Source organism: Hyperolius riggenbachi, chromosome 9, assembly GCF_040937935.1.
Source record: "Hyperolius riggenbachi isolate aHypRig1 chromosome 9, aHypRig1.pri, whole genome shotgun sequence".
Lineage (NCBI taxonomy): Eukaryota > Metazoa > Chordata > Amphibia > Anura > Hyperoliidae > Hyperolius > Hyperolius riggenbachi.
In genome coordinates, this window is record NC_090654.1 from 250,064,479 (window position 1) to 250,085,363 (window position 20,885).

Here is a 20,885-nt window from a genome sequence, read left to right on the forward strand (position 1 = left end):
TCAGTCTCCTAAAAATGACTTTTTTAGCTATCCCATTTATATTTAAATCTAGTTTTTAAGTTTTTACTGTTTCAATGTCTCTGCTCAATGACACATTCATTGAAGTATGTCAGAGCTCAAATCTGAGAATTATTTACCCTTTTCATCTCTTTCCTGCTCTCAGAAGTCATTTACAGACCGGAAAGTGTTTTATGGCTGTAATTACTTAAGTGAGGGTTATGCTATAGTCTGACCCAGTCCAACCTAGCCCCAACCCGCGCAGAAACTGTCACTTGCATACCTGATGTTTAACTTTTTTCAGGCAGAGAAAGAAAAAAAAGGAACACAGCCTTGTTATTTGTGTGCTTGGCACTGTACATACACATGTCTATCTCATCATGTCACTTGTCACCTCGGTTGACCTTTGAGGGTTAGGGGTGTGTGCGTGTGTGTGTAGAGGGGGATTTAAGGGTTAAGTGTTAAGAAAGGGGAGGTCTTAAGGGTTAGGGGTGTGTGTTGAGGGGGACTTAAAGGTTAAGTGATGGGAAAGGGGGGGGTCTTAAGGGTTAGGGGGGGGTGTGTGTAGAGGGGGACTTAAGGGTTAAGTGTTGGGAAAGAGGGGGGTCTTAAGGGCTAGGTGTGTGTGTACAGGGGAACTTAAGGGTCGAGTGTGTGTGTGTGGGTGGGGGGGGGGGGGGGGTCTTAAGGATTAAGCATCGGGCTGTAGTTAAGGGTTAGGTGTAGGGGGGGTTGAGGCATTAAGAGGGAGGGTTCTGTCTGGGAATAGGTTAGGACAGTGATGCCTAAGCTTGGCACTCCAGCTGTGGCAAAGCTACAAATCCCATCATGCCTCTGCCTCCCCGAGTTATGCTTAGAGCTGTCAGAGACTGCAATGCCTCATGGGACTTGTAGTCCCACCACAGCTGGAGTGTCAAGGTTAGCCATGACTGGGTTAGGACATAGTAAAATGTCTGTAAAATTACAGATAATCGACTATAGTGGCTAATAGAACTGTGAAATAACTGATATCACATTGTCTTTTTGCGCCCATTTTGCGCCCATTTCTACATGTTGCGCTTTCATAGGTATGCCAGCCTGCATGCTCTTTCACCCCACCCTTCCAGCACAGAGGACAAGCACATGTGAACTAGGCATGCACGAGTAAGCTCTGTGCATTCCCAGTGCAGGGAGTGCTTGTGTATCCTTCTACTAGGCAATAATGGTCCGTACTCGGACATGGATCGAAAAAAAGGATTTCAATTTCTTCTTTATACAATCATTTTGGTTGAATAAACTTGAAAATCAAACCATTTGATTGTACCATGTATGGGCTCTTTAAGACCGATCTTGAAAATGTCACTTCTTATTGAGCACACGAGCCCCATTTTTAGAGGCAGGCGTAGTGGGTGAATGACCATGGCACTGCGGCAAAGCGATGGGGGGGCAAAGCGGCGGGAGAGCGCTGGCACAGAGTAGCTCACCTTCCAGGATCCAGACGCTGTGTCTAGCTTCTTCCTCCTAGGCATCTGTTGTGTCGGTAACAGCACCCCCTGTGATTATGTAGCCACATGTCATCCCATCATCCCAGGGGGTGCTGTTACTAACGTGACGGATGCCTAGGAGGAAGAAAGTGGATGCAGCGTGTTGACCTTGGAAGGTGAGTTGATACTGCTCTGTGCCCGCGATCCCCCACTCCTGTGCCTATGCCTGGCTACCTACACTAGCGGCACATGTGCCTTGCTACCTGTACTGGGGGCATCTATTGCTACCTATACTGGGGCCACCTATGGCTACCTATAATGGGGCACCTATGTCTGGCTGCCTATGCTGGGGGCACCTATGCCTGGCTACCTATACTGGGGCCACCTATGGCTACCTATACTAGGGTACCTATGCCTGGCTATCTATACTGGGGGCACCTATGGCTACCTATACAGGGGGCACCTATGCCGGCCACCTACACAGGGGCCACCTATGCCTGGCTATCTATACTGGGGGCACCTATGGCTACCTATACAAGGGGCACCTATGTCGGCCACCTATACAGGGGCCACCTATGCCTAGCAACCTATACTGGGGGCACCTATGCCTGGCTACCTATATTGGGGGCACCTATGCCTGGCTACCTATATTGGGGGCACCTATGCCGGCCATCTATGCAGGTGGCACCTATGCCTGGCTACCTATACTGGGGGCACCTATGCCTGGCTACCTATATTGGGGGCACCTATGCCGGCCATCTATGCAGGTGGCACCTATGCCTGGCTACCTATACTGGGGACACCTATGCCTGGCTACCTATATTGGGGGCACCTATGCCTAGCTACATATACTGGGGGGTTAAATACCACATCGCAAATGTTTACACCCTGGGTGCATCTTAGCCTAGGAACTGCCCTGGAGCACACCTATATGGACTGATGTCCTTTTATAATAATAATAGAGAATGTTTTGTAGGGATTGTGCATTTTATCACATAACATGAGACGGTGAGCACTCTCATGTAAACATTGTGTTCTAGAGCACACATGCAGTGCCCAATTAACTTGTACTGCTGCATAAAACATTCCCAGTTAGCCAGTAATGAAAGCACTGACATAATAAATGTGTGTAAACAAGAACGGCTGGGGATTCATTAGGCAAACCTCATAAACACGTATCACATGCATCTTCAGCACCCAAGGTAAACAGTGCAGGTATTTGTTTCACCTCTTGCTTTCCTGGTTTATTGATGGAGTTTTTTCTTTTAGTGTTCATACAGTTTCCACTTTTTTTCTTAGCAGGCGTAATGCCGCAAAGGGGGAGGTGGTGGAATCTTAACAATTGTAATGGCATTTTATGAAAATCTGCGTATCTGTGGTAGTTTTATTAATTTAAAGTGTACTTGAGATAAATGAAGTGTAAGGATTTATACTTACCTAGGGCTTCCTCCAGCCCCCTGTAGTCACCGTTCTCCTGGGCTGCTCTGTTCTCCCACAGTTCGGCCCTGTAAATTTCCAGACTGGAGAAGTCACACTTCACTGCGCATGCTCTAGCTGGGAGCGTTCTGTATATATGCGGGTTGCTAAGACTGTAACTGCGCTTGCACAGAATGCGCCCGGCCACTGGAGAGAGAATAGGTGCCGCCTGTGGCTGGGAATGCACGTGCCAGTGGAGCTCAACTCGGCTGGTTCGCTGGACTCTCACTGTGGGATAATGGAGTGGCCCAGGAGGACAGCGACAAAGCCCACGGCTTACAAGGAGCTGGATGAAGTTACAGGTAAGTATGCTTTTTTAATCTCAGGTTTCCTTTAAAGGAACTCCATAAATTGTCCAAACTACTTAGAGCTTGATTCACAAAGCGGTGCTAACTGTTAGCACGCCTGTGAAAACCCCCTTAGCACGTCTAAACGAGCTTTTCACGCGCAAAACTTTATGCATGTAAAACTTTACGTGCGCACTACACAGAGCGCAGGGCGCTCCGCGCGAAGTGCCCATTAAAGCCTATGGGACTTAGAACGCGCATAGGACTTTGCGTGCGCAAAACCTTGCGCGCAGTACTTAGCGCGCGATCTGATTGAGAAAACCGGTGCTAACCTACTTAGCACCCTGGTTAGCGCGCCTAAAGACTTTAGATGTGCTAAGTAGGTTAGCACCGCATAGTGAATCGAGCCCTTAACCTAGTAACAGGCATAAGTAGTAACAGTCGGTGGTAGATTGCTCTTACAGTAATCAATGTACAGACTAACAATTGACTTGCTTCTGCTGACAGTGAAATCTATTCTTAACCACTTCAGCCTTTATTGTTTTTTCACCTTATGCATCTGAGCAATTTCCACCTCTTATTCATTTCTTAATAACTTTTTCACTACTTATCGCAATGAAATGATCTATTTCTTGTTTTTTCCACCACCAATTAGGCTTTCTTTGGGTGGTACATTTTGCAAATTTTTTTCTAAATGCATCTTAACGGGAATTTTAAGAAAAAATTGAAAAAAATTCCTTATTTCTCAGTTTTCAGCCATTATAGCTTTAACTACTTACTGTACCAGGTGCAGTATATTCATGCCCTGTTTGCGATTTCATACACATTATTAAATGTTTTTTAATTTGTAAAACATTATTGTAAACGAAATACAACACAATATTTTTAAAAACGCTATTACCGCTTATAGTTTACACCACGCGCCCTTTTTTCCTGACGCCCTTTTTGCATGTACGCATAAATATGATGGTCCCATCCAATAATAAAGTACATTGCAATGTGCAGCACCACTAATAAAGTCTTACTCAAACCAGTGATACATGAGGTGTGCAAAATAGCCAAAGAGGTATATGTGCGAAAAGTGCAAAGCAAATAAATAACAGCTGTGATAAGTAGGAATGGGGTGGATAGAAAGGTACAGTATGAGAAAAGTCCTGCAGTGACCAGGAAGCTGCCACCTGAGGAAATGAGGACGTATCCAGGGAGAGTGCAGAGCAGAACAATGCTGCTTAAAGAGGAACTCCAGTGAAAATAATGTAATAAAAAAAGTGCTTCATTTTTACAATAATTATGTATAAATGATTTAGTCAGTGTTTGCCCATTGTAAAATATGTTAAATCCCTGATTTATATTCTGACATTTATCACATGGTGACATTTTTACTGCTGGCAAGTGATGTAGCTGCTGCTTGCTGTTTTGGCAGTTGGAAACAGCTGTAAACAGCTATTTCCCACAATGCAACAGGGTTCACAGACAGGAAAATGCCAAGAGTACGTACTCAGAATTTCTTTGTGGGAGGGGTTTCACCACAATATCAGCCATACAGCGCCCCCTGATGGTCTGTTTGTGAAAAGAAATAGATTTCTCATGAAAAAGGGGGTATCAGCTACTAATTGGGATAAAGTTCAATTCTTGGTCAGAGTTTCTCTTTAAGTATAGAAGAGACAGTGGAAACCCCCTTACCAGGTTGGGTGTGTGCTGCTTGCACCCCTGCTACCTTCACGATTCTCCGACGAGGCTTCCTCAAGCCTCAAGGTACTAGAGGCTTTCTCAAGGTACCTTGCAGAAACCTCATTGCCAAATCCTGAAAGGTATACACACATTTATTTAGCATTATCAGAAATATAGGGCCACTTTCAAAACTTGTAAAAATGCTTGTTTCTGTTGACAGCTATCTATATGCTGACCACATGGCCTAAATAATAGCTCCTGTGGTTCAAGTGCCTCTTTCAGGTACAACCTGGCTTTTAGAAAACAAGTGAGATAGGCAGAAAGGGTGGAGTCAGCAGAAAGGGCACCCAACAAACTCTTTAACCCAATCGGAGTGGCTTTGGACGAAAGGAAGTGAGGTCAGAAGAAAGAGTGTAGTTAAACTTTATTAAAAGCACCTTTAAAGCATTTTTTGGGGCTAAACTGAAGCTCCAGAAGACGAGGCGATGTTGTTCTTGCACTCTGTGAGTAACCAGTGTAGAGTGAGTACACTTGGCAGGCAATTATCTGTAAATGAGATGATGATTCTTTGGATACTTTACCCCCAGAGTGAAGGATAGAGAGGTGTTGTTGGATACTTTGCATTACATCTTTCTTTTGTTTGGCTTCTACTCCATAAATTATGCAATTACTGACTTCTGGGCCTAAACGTTATTGTTTTCTATGCTAGAAGCTTCATATACTAATATTGGAGTGCTTTTTTTTTGCCAACAACAAACTAAAACATTCAAAGGAGGAATCCATTTTTTATGTCAGGTTATGATATGCATAATATCCACAGTAATGGCTCTCTTTTAGTATTAATGTTTCACTTTTTAGCTGTACTGTAATACATGGCCTACTTAATTCAAATTGTCTACTGTCTATTCAAGGAGGAGATATGTTTACCTAAGAGCAACAGAAATAGTTATTCATTTTATTAAACTCTTAGTACAGTCTTATATAACATATTTAAAAGCTTTTATCTCTACTATTTATTGGCCGTATAGCTATTTGACTTTGTCATCGGTATAATCGCACATTCCCACAGTTCAGAGTACAGCACTGCTCGGTGTTGCCATGACATTGCATATGTTATATCACATTAATTCAAGAATATATTCAGTAAATAATTATTCCTCCTCTGATCACAATAATTGAGTCCTGCACAGAGAAATTGTGTTCTGTGACTGCTTAATCTTATCTACTGCAATTGGTTTTTAAAGAACAATCTGGAAAGCTGTTGGACAAAACCTACAGGCTCTTGACACTTATGCCCCCCCCAAAATAAATAAATAAATAAATAAATAAATAAATAAATAAATAAATACATTGAAAAATGATAGAGTAACTCATGTAGGTGAACAATATTTCTTTATCTTGTAGTTTTATGTATGGAGAATTAACAGACAAGAAGACCATTGAAAAAGTCAGGCAAACATTTGAAAACTACGAGTCAAATTGTTTTGAAGTCCTTTTGTACAAGAAGAGCAGTAAGTATATCATGTTTTGTTTGTTGAATTTTCAATTTGTCATCTCACAGCCTAGTGTAAATTGCCTCTTAAAGGACAACTATCAATAAGCAAGTGTTAAACTACAGTGTGTATATAATGAACGGGTCTGCAACATACACCATGGGTCTGTAAAGGGTGGAGCGGAGGGAGGGGGATTAGACCATACATGGCGTAGACCTGAGTAGTGACGGCTCGAACCTCCGATTTTAGGTTCGCGAACCTCGAACGTGAACTTCCGCAAAAGTTTGGGTTCGCACGAACTTTGTGAACCGCAATAGACTTCAATGGGCAGGCGAACTTCCAAAACTACTAACACTGTTTCTGGCCACAAAAGTGATGGAAAAGATGTTTCAAGGGGTCTATTACCTAGAGGGAGTCAGTGACTACAAGAGGAACATTTTTTTTTCAAAAAGACCTTATACTTTTTGAGAAAATCAATTTTAAAGATCTCGTACTGAGTGTGGGAAATGTTCCCACCGCCGTCGACTTTAACGGTTAATAGCAAAGCCCCCTTTTTGCCAGAAACACCAAATTTGCATGGGAATGTTAGGAAGAACAGTGGGGACAAAAGGAAAAAACATTTTTCAAAAAGACCTTATACTTTTTGAGAAAATCGATTTAAAAAATTCAAAGAAAAAACCTTTTTACATTTAAATGCCGGTAAATGACATATTGTGGGAAACAATTCCCGACGAATTCAGCAGTTAATAGCAAAGGCCCCTTACATCTTAGCAGCACCAAATTTGCAGGATATGTTAAAAAGCTAGTGGGAAACGATATTTAAAAAAGAAACATTTAAAATATTTCATTTATTTTTTTTAATTTAATTTTTTTGTTATGTGCTGAGTGTGGGAAATTTCCCCAAAAAAATGACGTGGGGTCCCCCCTGATGAGCTCTCTGTAACCCCTTGAACCCCATGCAGGCTGGGATAGCCAGAATGCAGAACTGGCTGCGTGGGGCATCGCACCCTGAGCTATACCAGCCCGCAGGGTCCATGGTGTGGGGGCTCCGGAGGAGAGGGGTGGCCAAGCCTTCCCCTCTCCCACCGAGCCCTTGTCCAAACCATGGACAAGGGGCTCTTCCCCACCTGTACTTACCTTACCTGTACCTTTAAAAAAAAGTTCCCACGCCAATATCCTTGGAAATGTCCCACGCCAATATCCTCCATCTTGCGATCTTCAATTAAGTTAATTGAAGATCTCCCACAAGCTATACTAATTGTAGCTTAGAATGCGACCTGCAGACGCATAGTGCCATCTCCCGCTTTCCTCCCCGCCTCCTCAGGCAGGTGGGGAGAGACAGCGGGAGCCGGCAGCTATGCGTCCGCAGAGAACGCATTCTAAGCTATAGTAACCGGTTCATGAATAGAGATGGCCCGAACGGTTCGCCGACTAACGGTTCCCAGCGAAGTTCCGTGGTTTGCGTTCGTGGAAAACCTGCGAACTTTTCCGGAAGTTTGATTCGCCCCCATAGTGCATCATTAGGGACAACTTTGACCCTCTACATCACAGTCAGCAGGTATATTGTAGCCAATCAGGCTACACTCCCTCCTGGAGCCCCACTCCCCTTATAAAAGGCAGGCAGCATCAGGCTTTTCACTCACTCGTGTGCCTGCAGTAATTAGAGAAGGGAGAGCTGCTGCAGACTCTCATAGGGAAAGCTTAGTTAGGCTCTTGTAGGCTTCTTAGCTTGCTCCTTGCTGATTCTTATTGCTAAAAAAGCACCCCTCAACAGCTCTTTTGAGAGCTAATCTTGTTCTTGTGATCTATTTTTTTTTTTTTTGTGGCCCACTTGCATTATATATAGCCCTGTCAGTCAGTTGCAGCTGGCCTTTGGCACCTTAATTCCTACTGTGCCACTGCCAGGCCCAGCACATTCAGTGACTACCTGTGTGTGTGACAGGCAGCTGCAGATTCGTAATCCCATCTCAATCACTGCACCCGTTCACTGTTCAGTGCACCTACCTACCTACCTACGTGAGCGCACGCATTGTTAATACCACCAGTCATTGCACCTGTTCACGGCGGTACCTGTGTGTGTGTGTGTGACAGGTGCACATTTGTAATACCCATCACTGCATATACCTACCTGCTGTGTTCAGTGCACCCACTTACCTACGTGAGTGCACGCAGTGTGATATTTAATACCACCAGTCACTGTACCTGTTCACGGTACGTGTGTGTGACGTGTGATGTGATTTCGTGCGGCCCTGGACCAAAGTACAGTGCTCAGAAGAAGGCACGTCCCATCAACTTCCAAGATTGTCAGGACGTGGTTGACTATTTAATACAGAACACCTCATCTTCCGCAGCCTCCAGTGCTACTACAACCACCACATCCGTTGCATTTGACACTTCGCAGAAGTTATTTGGTGGGGAAATCACTGATTCACAGCCATTATTGTTACAACAAGATGAAGGCGCTAAACAAGTTACACCACCTCATATGTCTGAGTTAGGTGGCGATAGAATGGACGTAACGTGTGAGGAGGAGGATGATGAAGTACCTACTGTTGGTGCAGTTTATGAGGTGTCTGAGGCAAGCAAAGCTGGGTAGGATGATTATGATGATGATGATGATGATACGGATGTCACGTGGGTTCCCAATAGAGGAGATGAACAGGGGGACAGTTACATAGTTACATAGTTATTATGGTTAAAAAAAGACATACGTCCATCGAGTTCAACCAGACAAAGTAGAGGGGGAGTCAGAGAGGAGTAGGAGGAGACGAGTTCCTAAAAGAAGCAGGGGGAGCTCGTCGTCAGAAACAGCTGGTGGCAGTGTCTGGCGCCATGTATCGCCACCTATGGACAGCCAGCCAACATGCCCTTCAACTTCACCTGCTGATGCCACCATAGTGCCATCACCCCAGGGGGGCTCAGCGGTTTGGAAATTTTTTAATGTGTCTGCCTCAGATCAGAGCAATGCCATCTGTTCTCTCTGCCTCCAAAAATTGAGCCGTGGAAAGACCAACACCCACGGGACAACCGCACATGCAGAAAAGGCACAAACTGCAATGGGAAGAGCACCTGAGCAAAAGCAGCACACAAAAGAAAAGTCACCCTCCTTCTCCTCTTCCTCCATCAGCCGCTTTCTCCCTTGCACCTTCACAGCCACCCTTCTCCACTCCGCCTCTGACATTAAGCGGTTCCTGCTCCTCTACCCACAGCAGCCAGGTGTCTGTGAAGGAAATCTTTGAGCGGAAGAAGCCAATTTCTGCCAAGCACCCCCTTGCCCGGCGTCTGACAGCTGGCTTGGCGGAACTGTTAGCTCGCCAGCTGTTACCATACCAGCTGGTGGACTCTGAGGCCTTCCGTAAATTTGTGGCTATTGGGACACCGCAGTGGAAGATACCAGACCGCAATTATTTCTCTAAAAAGGCGATACCCAAACTGTACCATGAAGTTGAGAGCAGGGCCGGGCCGAGGCATAGGCTGGAGAGGCTCCAGCCTCAGGGCGCAGTGTAGGAGGGGGCGCACAATTCATTCAGCTGTCATTCCTAATTGTGTTTTAAGCAGAAATACATAAGAAAAGAGGATACATAGCAGTGACTGCAAGCCAGATAACTAGATATTAAGGTGTTGGGGAGGTTGTGGGCCCTGTGGCACCTCTTAGTCTAATAGCAATCAGTGTGTGACGGCTGGGGTGGCATGGACGGAGGGGCGCACTTTGGTGTCTCAGCCTTGGGTGCTGGAGGACCTTGTCCCGCCTCTGGTTGAGAGGCAAGTGGTGTCATCTCTGGCACACAGCATTGGGTCAAGGGTCCACCTGACCACGGATGCCTGGTCTGCCAAGCACGGTCAGGGCAGGTACATTACTTACACAGCCCATTGGGTCAATCTGGTGACCGCTGACAAGCAACTTGTGACACCTCCACGGCTTGCAGGCAGGCCTGCTGCCACCTCCTGTTCTCCTGCTACATCCTCTTCACTGTTGTCATCCTCCTCCTCCTTAGCTAAGTGGCAGTTCAACTCTACTGGTGCTGCGATCTCCTCTCCAGCTACAGAGCCCCAGCTCCCCAGGACGTATGCTGCATGCCAGGTACGATGGTGTCACGCCATCTTAGACATGTCTTGCCTCAAAGTGGAGAGTCACACTGGAGCAGCTCTCCTGGCTGCTCTTAACAAACAGGTGGATCAGTGGCTGACCCTGCACCAGCTGGAGATCGGCAACGTGGTGTGTGACAACGGCAGCAATCTCCTTTCTGCTTTGAATTTGGGAAAGCTGACGTATGTACCATGCATGGCACTTGCTGAATCTAGTCATTCAAAGATTTGTGTCAAAGTACCCAGGCTTAGAGGACGTCCTGAAGCAGGCCAGGAAGCTGTGGGGGCATTTCAGGCGGTCTTACACGGCCATGGCACACTTTGCCGATATTCAGTGGAGAAACAAGTTGTCGGTGAGACGCCCGATTTGCGATAGCCCAACTGACTGGAATTCAACCCTCCTTATGTTCTCTCGCATGTTAGAACAGGAGAAAGCCGTCACCCAGTACCTCTACAACTACAGTAGAAGGACACACTCTGGGGAGATGGGGATGTTTCTTGCCCAAAAACTAGACACTCATGCGAAATGCATGCAGGCTCATGCGGCCATTTGAGGAGTTGGTGACCAACCTGGTGAGTCGCAGTGAAGGCACCATCAGTGACTTGCTCCCGTACGCTTACTTCCTGGAGCGCGCCGTGCGTAGAGTGGTGCATCAAGCTGTGGAGGAGCGTGAACAGGAACAGTTACAGGAGGAAGCGTTGTGGGATCAATTGTCATCAGAACCAGATGTTTCCTCAACACCTGCGGCAGCATAGAGGGGGGAGGAGGAGGAAGAGGAGGAAGAGTCATGTGGGGAAGAGGAGTCAGACTCGGATGATGAGAAAGGTGTTTCTTTAAAGGAGGAGGAGGCGATGGCAGAAGAACAACCCCAGCAGGCGTCGCAGGGGGCTTGTGTTGCTCAACGTTCCCGTGGTATTGTTCGTGGGGGGGGGAGGGGTGGAGGAGGAGAACTTACCTGACGTCACTGAGGAAGAGCAAGAGGAGATGGATAGTACGTCTGGATCCAACTTTGTGCAGATGGAATCATTCATGCTGTCCAGCCTGTTGAGGGACCCCCGTATAAAAAAACTCAAGAGGAATGATTTGTACTAGGTGGTTACGTTACTAGACCCTCGGTATAGACACAAAGTGGCGGAGATGTTTCCAAATCACCAGAAGGCAGAAAGGATGCAGCACTTGCAGAACAAGCTGGCAACTATGCTTTACAATGCGTTTAAGGGTGATGTCACAGCACAACGCAAAAAAGGTACCACTGCCAGTAATCCTTCTCCCATATCCACGCAGGCAAGGACAGGATGCTCCAGCGATCTCATGGTGATGTCGGACATGCAGATATTCTTTAGTCTAACACCTCGCCTTAGTCCTTCCGGATCCACCCTCCACCATTGCCTTGACCGGTAGGTAGCCGACTACCTGGCCTTAAGCGTGCATGTAGACACTGTGAGCAGCAATGAACCCTTGGACTACTGGGTGCGCAGGCTTGACCTGTGGCCAGAGCTGTCACAATTTGCCATCCAACTTCTGTCTTGCCCTGCCTTAATTGTCCTGTCAGAAAGGGCCTTCAGTCGCTTAAGTCACAAAAGTGTTCAGTACCTCACCTTTATCAAAATGAATAAGGCATGGATCCCGGAGGGCTACTGGCCTCCCGAAGACTAAGTCAGTCCCCACACACAGCATCTCTGCCTGCACGCCGTGTGACTGCCTGCCCTAAGACTAAGTCGCTCCCCACACAGCACCTCTGCCTGCAGGCCACTTGACTGCCTTCTACGCCACCACCAACAGGGTCCAGGACTTCAGGTGGATTCCTGAATTTTTAAGGCCCGCTGCTAGCAGCGGCCACTATACTACTTTTTCTGGTGTGTGTACATGCCTGCCTAATTTTTCTGGCTGCACTGCAGCTGCAACAACAAAACAAAAGGCATGTACATGTGCCAATTCCCCTTCGTGATCATTACCTTGAAGGGGCTTGCGTATCACAATGAAGCAATGACCGACGGCTATATGAGTGTTTCGGTGGGGGGGCTGCAGACTCAAAATAATAAGGTCGTTGCTTCATTGTGGACAGACCAAATTTGATCAACTGGACAGTCACTGTTGTTCTATCATTGAGCTACCACACCCTGGCGACCTTATGGGCTTGAAAACCGCAATGGCTTGCACTCTCGCCATGGTGCGCACCAGTCCAGCACGGCCGTCACTACAAAAACTTGTTTGCGGACCGGTGCGTTACACAGTGAGTTTGGTGTGTCAGTGTGAAACAGTACTCTAATTACACTCCCTGATTGATGTATACACATCCAAGATGTTTTAAAGCACTTTAGGCCTGCAATTTAGCATTCAATGTGATTTCTTCCCTTAAAACGCTGCTTTGCTTCAAAACCAGATTTTTCGGCGGAACTTTTGGCGTCTATCCCAATCATCCATGCAAAAACTCAGATGTTAGACCCCTTGAAACATCTTTTCCATCACTTTTCTGGCCACCATAAGTGTTTCTAGTTTTCAAAGTTCACCTCCCCAGTGAAGTCTATTGCGGTTCGCAAAAGTTTGCGCAAACCAAACTTTTGCGGAAGTTCGCAGTTCGCGAACCGAAAATCGGAGGTTCGGGCCATCTCTATTAATGAATGATCCGTTTTTTTTTACTGACTTGAATCGAATGAATCGGCTCTGGACTGATTCATTCGATTCAATTAAATGTATAGCTTAGAATGCGTCCTGTGCGGGATGCATAGCTGCCGGCTCCCGCTGTCTCTCCCCACCTGACTTCACCTGTCACCCTCACCTAGGCTGGCACCCGGTGCACCCATGGGTAAAACAAGTATTTTTTTTGACAGGTCACTTTTTTTACTTTTGTTCCCACTGTTCTTCTTTACATTCCCATGCAAATTTGGTGTTTCTGGCATTAAATGGGGCTTTGCTATTAACCGTTTGGCATTTCCCACACTCAGTATGAGATCTTTAAAATTGATTTTCTCAAAAAGTATAAGGTCTTTTTGAAAAAAAAAAATTTCCTCTTGTAGTCACTGACCCCCTCCACGTACCTTGCAAATTTGGCGTTTCTACAATGTAAGGCGGCTTTGCTATTAACCATTAAATTCAGCACCATTAAAGTCTATGGGAAAAAATGCAAACCCAAACTTTTTTGGAAAAATATTTGCGTTTCGTGTCGAACGTGAACCGCTGAGGTTCGCGTAAACAAGTTCTCCGGCGAACCGTTCGGGCCATCTCTAGACCTGAGGGGCATGGCAGGCTGAGGCGGCTGCACAAATTTACTGTAGATTTTGTGCTGCCAGCAGTAGATCACTCTCTGACCAGGTTCTATCAGAGAGGGACCTATCCGATGGTTGGATCTGCTGACCATTTGACAGTGTATCTTAAAGGGACTCCGAGCTCATCTAAAAAATAAAAGTTGTACTCACCAGGGGTTTTCTCCAGCCCAGTGCTGGTCGGGAGGTCCCACGCTGGCGTCCTGGCTCCTCTCCTTCTCCCCGCTCCGGAATGGCTGACAGGCCGCAGCCCGGGCGACACTCTCCCGAGTGTCAGGCTGCTTCTTCCGCATATGACGCGGATTACGTCACACGCCGGCCGCCTCGCGTCATCACGGCGTCCGGCGTGAAAGTACTGCGCATGCGCGATTAAAGCGCGCATGCGCAGTACTTTCACGCCGGCCGCCGTGATGACGCGAGGCGGCCGGCGTGTGACGTAATCCGCGTCATATGCGGAAGAAGCAGCCCGACACTCGGGAGAGTGTCGCCCGGGCTGCGGCCTGTCAGCCATTCCGGAGCGGGGAGAAGGAGAGGAGCCAGGACGCCAGCGTGGGACCTCCCGACCAGCACTGGGCTGGAGAAAACCCCTGGTGAGTACAACTTTTATTTTTTAGATGAGCTCGGAGTCCCTTTAAGACCTACTTTACTTACCACATCTCCTGAGGGCAAATCATGGCAGCAGGCAAGATTATGTGAACTATTTTGGCTGACAATCGTTCATTCCACACGACATCATGTAATCGTAGTTGAATGAAAATATATGCAGTTGGTTAAAGACAGACCATCATAATGGATCAAATGGGAAATGCTAGTTCAGATTTACACTAAAGTCAACAGACTTTAGTGTAAAAATTGTTTCGTTTGAGAGATCGTTTTTCATGTCCTGTCATTCATATCACTCTGCTTCTGATGCTGAAAGATGGATTGTGGAACATTTGATTGTCGGCAGAGTTCCACAATCTATCTTTCCATGGGTACTTAATACTGGTAAGCTTGTTGCCTTTGATGTAGGATTTGAGCCTTTGGCCAGGGCTCGAATCTTCGCTCAAGCAAGTATGTAAAACAGTAAAGAGTCTTTGGGCAAGGCTCCCTAATGATCCTGCGCGTCGTAAGTGGCTACAGCTCTGAGGCACTTTTGAGTGCCCCAGGAGAAAAATGCGATATAAATGTTCTGTGTCTAGTCTTTATGGTGTGGGCACACTAGTGTCTGCAATTCATTTACATTGGGCATGGTCATCTAACCACCCCACTGAGTTCAAAACAATTAGGAATAAAGTTAAGTTTCAGGTGAAGTTCGAAAAATTAGAATATAGTGCAAAAGTTCATTTATTTCAGTATTTCAACTTAAAAGGTGAAGCTAATATATTAAATAGACTCATTACATGCAAAACAAATTATTCAAGCCTTTATTTGTCATAATTTTTATAATTATGGCTTACAGCTTTTGAAAACCCCAAAATCAAAAACTCAAAAAATTAGAATATTACATGAAGTCAATAAAACAAAGATTTTGAATTGAAAGATGCCAGACCTTTGAAAAACACATATCATACTTGGTTTGGGCCTCTTTTGCATCAATTACTGCCTCAATGCAACGTGGCATGGATGCTATCAGCCTGTGGCAGTGCTGAGGTGTTATGGAAGACCAGGATGCTTCAATAGTGTCCTTCCTTCATTGTTCGTTCTCATGTCTCTCATCTTTCTCTTGGCAATGCCCCAAATATTCTCTATGGGGTTCACATCAGGCAAGTTTGCTGGCCAATAAAGTACAGTAATCCTATGGTCATTGAACCAGGTTTTGATACTTTTGGCAGTGTGGGCAGGCACTAAGTCCTGCTGGAAAATTAAGTCAACATCTCCATAAAGCTCGTCTGTGGAACGATTCCTGAAGTGCTCCAAAATCTCCTAGTACACAGCTGCGTTGATTCTGGACTTAAAGAGACACTGAACCTTATTTTCGCATGCAGCCAGCTTCAGCATTAAATTCCAAGCTGATTTGCCACATTCCCATGGCAGAACAAGTTATTTATGCCCAAGAAATAGCCCAGGTTCCATGACTTTCCTGGCTTGCATATTTTTTTCTTCCTGGAAGAGGCAGAACTGTGCGCAGTAGCTCTGCCGATCTTCGTCTCTCCCTGCCCCTCTCAATCTTCTTTCACTGAGAGGGGTGGGGAGAGGTGGAGATTACTGGAGAATAGGCAGAGCTACTGCGCACAGCTCTTCCTCTCCTGGGCAGCAACATCTAGGACTTGTAAAGTCATAGAACTTTGCTGGGCAATTTCTTGGGCATAAATAACTTGTTCTACCGCGGGAATGCGGCAAATCCGCTTGGAATTTATTGCTGAAGCTGGCTGCATACAAAAATAAGGTAAAAAAAAGACACTTCAGTGTCTCTTTAATGAAGCACAGTGGACCCAACATCAGTAGATGACATAGCTCCCCAAATCAACACAGACTGTGGAGACTTCACACTGGACTTCAAACATCTTGGATTGTGTGCCTCTCCAGTCTTCCTCCAGACTCTGGGTCCTTGCTTTCCAAATGAGATGCAAAATGTACTCTCATTAGAAAAGAGAACTTTGGACCACTGAGCAACAGACCAGTTCTTTTTTTGTTTAGCCCAGGTAAGACGCTTCTGACATTTGTTGTTCAGCAGCGGCTTGACAAGAGGAATTCAACATTTGAAGCCCATGTCCAGGTTCCCTCTGTGTGTGGTGGCTCTTGATGCACCAAATCCAGCCTCGGTCCACTACTTGTAAAAGTCCACAACACTTTTGAATGGCCTTTCCCTGACAATCCACTCCAGGCTTCGGTGATCCCTGCTGCTTGTGCAACTTTTTCTTCCACACTTTTCCCTTCCACATATGTTTCTATTAACCACCTGAGCGGTCTGGACGAGCTGAGCTCGTCCAACACCGCCGGAGGTCGCTGCTCAGGCCCTGCTGGGCCGATTTTAATCAAATAAAGTGCAGCACACGCAGCCGGCACTTTGCCAGCCGCGTGTGCTGCCTGATCGCCGCCGCTCTGCGGCGATTCGCCGCGAGCAGCGGCGAAAGAGGGCCCCCCTAGCCGCCTGAGCCCTGCGCAGCCGGAACAAAAAGTTCCGGCCAGCGCTAAGGGCTGGATCGGAGGCGGCTGACGTCAGGACGTCGGCTGACGTCGATGACGTCACTCCGCTCGTCGCTATGGCGACGATATAAGCAAAACAAGGAAGGCCGCTCATTGCGGCCTTCCTTGTTTATTCTGGGCGCCGGAGACGATCGGAAGATCGCCTCCGGAGCGCCCTCTAGTGGGCTTTCATGCAGCCAACTTTCAGTTGGCTGCATGAAATAGTTTTTTTTTTATTTGAAAAAAACCCTCCCGCAGCCACCCTGGCGATTTAATCAGAACGCCAGGGTGGTTAAGGTGCTTTGATACAGCACTTTGGGAACGTCCAACTTCTTTTGCAATTACCTTTTGAGGCTTTCCCTCTTTACAGAGTTTGTCAATTATGGTCAGATCAGCAGTCTTTCTCATGACTGTGATTCCTACTGAACCAGACTGAGACCATTTAAAGGCTCAGGAACTCTTTGCTGGCGTTTTTGGATTCATTAGCTGATTATAGTCTGAAACGTTGAGCCTAGAATATTGAACTTTTTCATGATATTCTAATTTTCTGAGATAATGATTTTTGGGTTCCCATAAGCTGTAAGCCACAATCATCAAGATTATAACAAATAAAGGTGAAACAACTTGCTTTGCATGTAATGAGTCTATTCCATATATTAGTTTCACCTTTTTAGTTGAATTACTGAAATAAATGGACTTTTGCTCAATATTCGAATTTTTTTGACCTTCACCTGTACAAGCCAAACACAACTGTGTATGCCTACTGAATGCAGGTTAACAATTCTCCATAACATCCGATTCAGAGTTCAAGCTCTGCAATTAAAATGTGTTCAGAGTACTTCAGGAATTCAGCTTAAACATGAAAATGAATGTCTGTTTAGCCACAAGCCATTAAACATCCCTAATCACCTCTGGGACTTGACTACAGTGCTGTGTAATCTTGCATTTGAGCTATATTTCTGAACACTTTTAGGTGTACCTGAAATGTACTTCAACATGCTATATTAAGTCTGCCCCAAATAGCTTAGAAAAAAACCCTGCTAAATTACATTTTTTTTAACATAACTAATATTGTTTTTCCAGAGGCTCACAGTAAAAATCCCCAACAGACCCGACTTGTAGGGATGAGGTTGGGTATGAAGGTTGATTTTGTCTTGGAAACTGACCTCACCCTCGTCCGTGCCCATACAGTGATGTGGCACTGGCATTCCGCCCACCTTCCCTGAATTAGAATGGATAGGTGGGTGGAGAGCAGCATCATGTGTTGCGTGTGGATGGGGGGGGTTGAGTTCCGCTTGCATGGAAAAGTCAAACTTCCTGCCTGGTAGTCGGGACAGTTGGGAACAGTTGGGAAATATACAGAACATTAATATTTATGGAGATAAAATAAAGTGAGTTAGGATAAGTTTTAATATGCTTCCAATACTTTAATGTTTTAGCAGCCCTGATTGAGTTATCTCGTGTACGAGAGATCATGGCACAGCTGCTGCAGCTGGCTGTACTCGGGCTGCGTCCAATAGCCTAATGCAGAGCGACGCAGAGAGTGCTTGACATTTACCTGATCTGGATGCAGGATTAGCGATGAGCACGAATTTCGCATAATCGTAATTTTGCATCGTAATTTGCAGTTATTTGCAAATCCTAATACAACATTTCTGGGAAAATCGTAATTAATTTTGTATGGAAACGTAATCAGAAAGTGTAACTTTACGTAATTTTTGTGTAATTTTACATGCTGTTGTCACCAAAATTGCTATGTATGTTAAGGGGAAGAGTGGAAACAAATAATTAATAAAACTTTTTCTCAAAAAGACCTTGTTGTTTTTGAGATAATCCATTTTGAAAATGCCATTTTGCGTTGCATTTTTAAAATCAATTTTCTCAAAAACTACAAATTCTTTTTGAACTTTAATTTTTTTTGTTATTTGTTCCCACTTTAGCCCTTAACGTCCGTAGCATTTTGGCGATGATAGTATGTATGGTGGCTTTACTATTAACCACTAAATTCGGCACAAAATTATACAAATTTAGCTTAATTATATGAAATTACGAATGGATAAAACGAAATCAATTGAATGCAAAATTGTAATTAAGTATGTCTGTAACTGCGAAAAATTATGCGAAATGTTGCGTAATCGTAATTAGCAGATTATTATTATTTTTTTTTATTTATATAGCGCCAACATCTTCCGTAGCGCTGTACATAGTACAAACAAATAATGGGGAACAAATATACATAAGAAATACAAGACACTCTACAGTCATGACACTGAATGGTAGAAATACAAATACATACATAGTTGATGTGTAGTTGGTACATATGCACATGTTAAAATTACAGCAGTATGAGAAACACTAGGAGGAGGTCCCTGCCCTTGCGAGCTTACAATCTAGAGGGTAGTGGGGAGGAAACAAAGGGGAAGGAAACACCAGGATTAGTGGGTGAGCCAGTGTGCCTTCAGTGCTGCCTATAGCAAATTATAGGCTTTTCTGAACAGGTGTGTTTTCAGAGTACGTTTGAAGGTTTCCAGACTTGTCGCATGACGAACCGGCTGAGGGAGAGAGTTCCAAAGGAGAGGGACCGCCCGTGAGAAGTCTTGGATGCGAGAGTGAGAGGAGGTGACTAGGCTGGAGGACAAAAGGGTCTCCTGTGAGGAACGGAGGGTCCGAGCGGGGAGGTATCTGGAGATTAAAGAGGAAATGTATGGAGGCGACAGCTTGTGTAGAGCTTTGTATGCAAGTGTGAGAAGTTTAAACTGGATCCTTTGGGCAACTGGTAACCAGTGGAGGGATTGGCAGAGAGGGGCTGCCTCAGAGGATCTAGAAGAGAGGTGGATGAGACGGGCCGTATGATGATCACTATGCAGGATCGACTCTACTCTTCCACCAATGCGTGGCTCTGTAATGCTGACATGTGATTGGGACCCAAAGGAGGATTTCAGCTACAGCGTCGATCACTGGTGGAAAAGGAGAGCCGATCCTGTGTCCAGATCACTTAAATATCAAAGTGCTCCCTGCATCGATCTGCATTAGGCTGAGGGAGGCACAAATCAACGTAGCGCTGCAGTGCACATAATGTTATGTTTATTTGTTGTGTGCTCCAAAGTGACCATAAAAAAAACCTGGGCCCATATGCAATTAGCTTTTTCCCCTAATTTATCTCCTAGGAGATAATTTTCATATTCTCTTTAAAATACAAAAAAAAAATCATTATTGCTAACTCTGCCTCATGTAGTGAAACATAAGAAAAAGATTCCATAAAGCGGATCTGAGATGGAAAACTAACTATAACAAGTAACTTTTCTATATCTCTTATCTAAAGTTTAGATAGTTTACACAGCATATCTATCTGCAAACAGCTTCAAAAGTTTATGATTATTTATTCCTGTGATACAATGAGGGCAGCCATGTTCTGTTTGTCACATTGTCACAGGCTGAGGGCTGGAGTAGTGTTGGGCGAACACCTGGATGTTCGGGTTCGGGAACGTTCGCCGAACATGGCCGCGATGTTCGGCATGTTCGGGCCGAACCCCCGAACTCCCCGAACATCCCGCTTGTGGGGGCCCTATGGGGTCGCAGGCATAAGGGGGGAGCATGCCCCGATCGCGGGGGGGGGGGGGGTCGGAAATTCTCCCCACCCCCTCCGCTAGCGCTCCCCCCTCTGCCCGCTTCCCCATACAAAAGTTTGACAAAAGTAAAATAGTACCGGTGGTGGTGGCTGGCTGCTGCAGTGGCTGGCTGGCACTATGAAGTGACTGAGGAGGAGGAGTCGGAGTAGGACGCGTTGAGGGAGGCCGGGCAGCGGGCGGTTCAGCGGTAGTACCCTTGTGGTACTTCCGCCCCTTTCTCTGACCTCACGTCCTCTGCGTGATGACGCATACGAGGGTACGCGTGACGCGTACCCTCGTATGCAGAGGACGTGAGGTCAGAGAAAGGGCGGAAGTACCACAAGGGTACTACCACTGAACCGCCCGCTGCCCGGCCTCCCTCAACGCGTCCTACTCCTCCTCCTCCTCCTCAGTCACTTCATAGTGCCAGCC

At 45.8% G+C, this 20,885-nt stretch overlaps 1 protein-coding gene across 2 annotated transcripts in view; it reads left to right on the plus strand.

Annotated features, from left to right (window-relative positions):
- Nucleotides 1-20,885, plus strand: part of KCNH5 (potassium voltage-gated channel subfamily H member 5) — a 484,848-nt gene that overhangs the window by 93,127 nt on the left and 370,836 nt on the right. For both annotated transcript variants that reach the window (XM_068254273.1, XM_068254274.1), the window contains one exon: nt 6,299-6,405. In XM_068254273.1, coding sequence (XP_068110374.1) covers nt 6,299-6,405 — 107 coding nt within the window. The remainder of the gene's footprint in view (nt 1-6,298; nt 6,406-20,885) is intronic.